At 32.9% G+C, this 793-nt stretch overlaps 1 protein-coding gene across 1 annotated transcript in view; it reads right to left on the bottom strand.

Annotated features, from left to right (window-relative positions):
- Positions 1–101: 101 nt before the first annotated feature.
- The window catches only part of LOC105624285 (CCAAT/enhancer-binding protein zeta), a 3223-nt gene continuing 2531 nt past the window's right edge, over positions 102–793 (bottom strand). The window contains exon 4 of the mRNA XM_012205644.1: positions 102–700. Coding sequence (XP_012061034.1) covers positions 165–700 — 536 coding nt within the window. The 3' untranslated portion in view covers positions 102–164. The remainder of the gene's footprint in view (positions 701–793) is intronic.

Here is a 793-nt window from a genome sequence, read left to right as displayed (position 1 = left end):
ACATATATATATATATATATATATATATATATACTAGTAATTAAATATTATTCGTTTTAGATTTCATTGTTTAGAATGACCTTCAAATAAAACAGAAGTCATTGGAAATCAAAGTTTATTGTAATCAAATGTAAAGTTGTTTATGAAATATGTTTATTACATATTCATCGTTTGAATTTTTTAGCCCAATTATTATTAGACAATTGAACAAACTTTCGCTTTTTCCCAAATGATCCTTTCAATCGTTGATGTCGTTTCATTTCCCAATCTATTTGCTTTGCGCTAGCGCCGTCACTACTGCTAAAAACGTTACTACCGCCGTGCTTTCCCTTTGTTTTATTTTGTTCCTCCAACATTTCAGCGAACTTTTCTGCCGATACGAATATATTGCTATCGATTCCTTTCTTCTTTTTACTTTTCAGACACTTTTCCGAATTTAGCTTTTTATTCAAACTCGAAATTAATTCGTCATCTACAGTCTCTTCATCTTCGGAATCGTTGAACTCGATATCGCTTAGATCTTCATCATCTACATCTACATCTGCAAGATCGATATCGCTCAAATCTTGCAAGTCGCCGTCGTCATCCGCGACATCTTCATCAAGATCTTCAGATGTATCATCGATGATGTCGTCATCATCAGATTGACTAACATTATCTTCGTTATCCTCGTCATCATCAGAATCTTCATCCGCTTTACCTGTTATAAATGTTATAAATTAGTAAGATCTTATTGTTTATAAAATTATACACACACACACACACACACACACACACACACACACAACGAACT

The sequence above is a fragment of the Atta cephalotes genome, assembly GCF_000143395.1.
Source record: "Atta cephalotes unplaced genomic scaffold scaffold00075, whole genome shotgun sequence".
NCBI lineage: Eukaryota > Metazoa > Arthropoda > Insecta > Hymenoptera > Formicidae > Atta > Atta cephalotes.
Note: the sequence above shows the minus strand (reverse complement) of the source record. Positions and strands in the feature narration are given on the sequence as shown.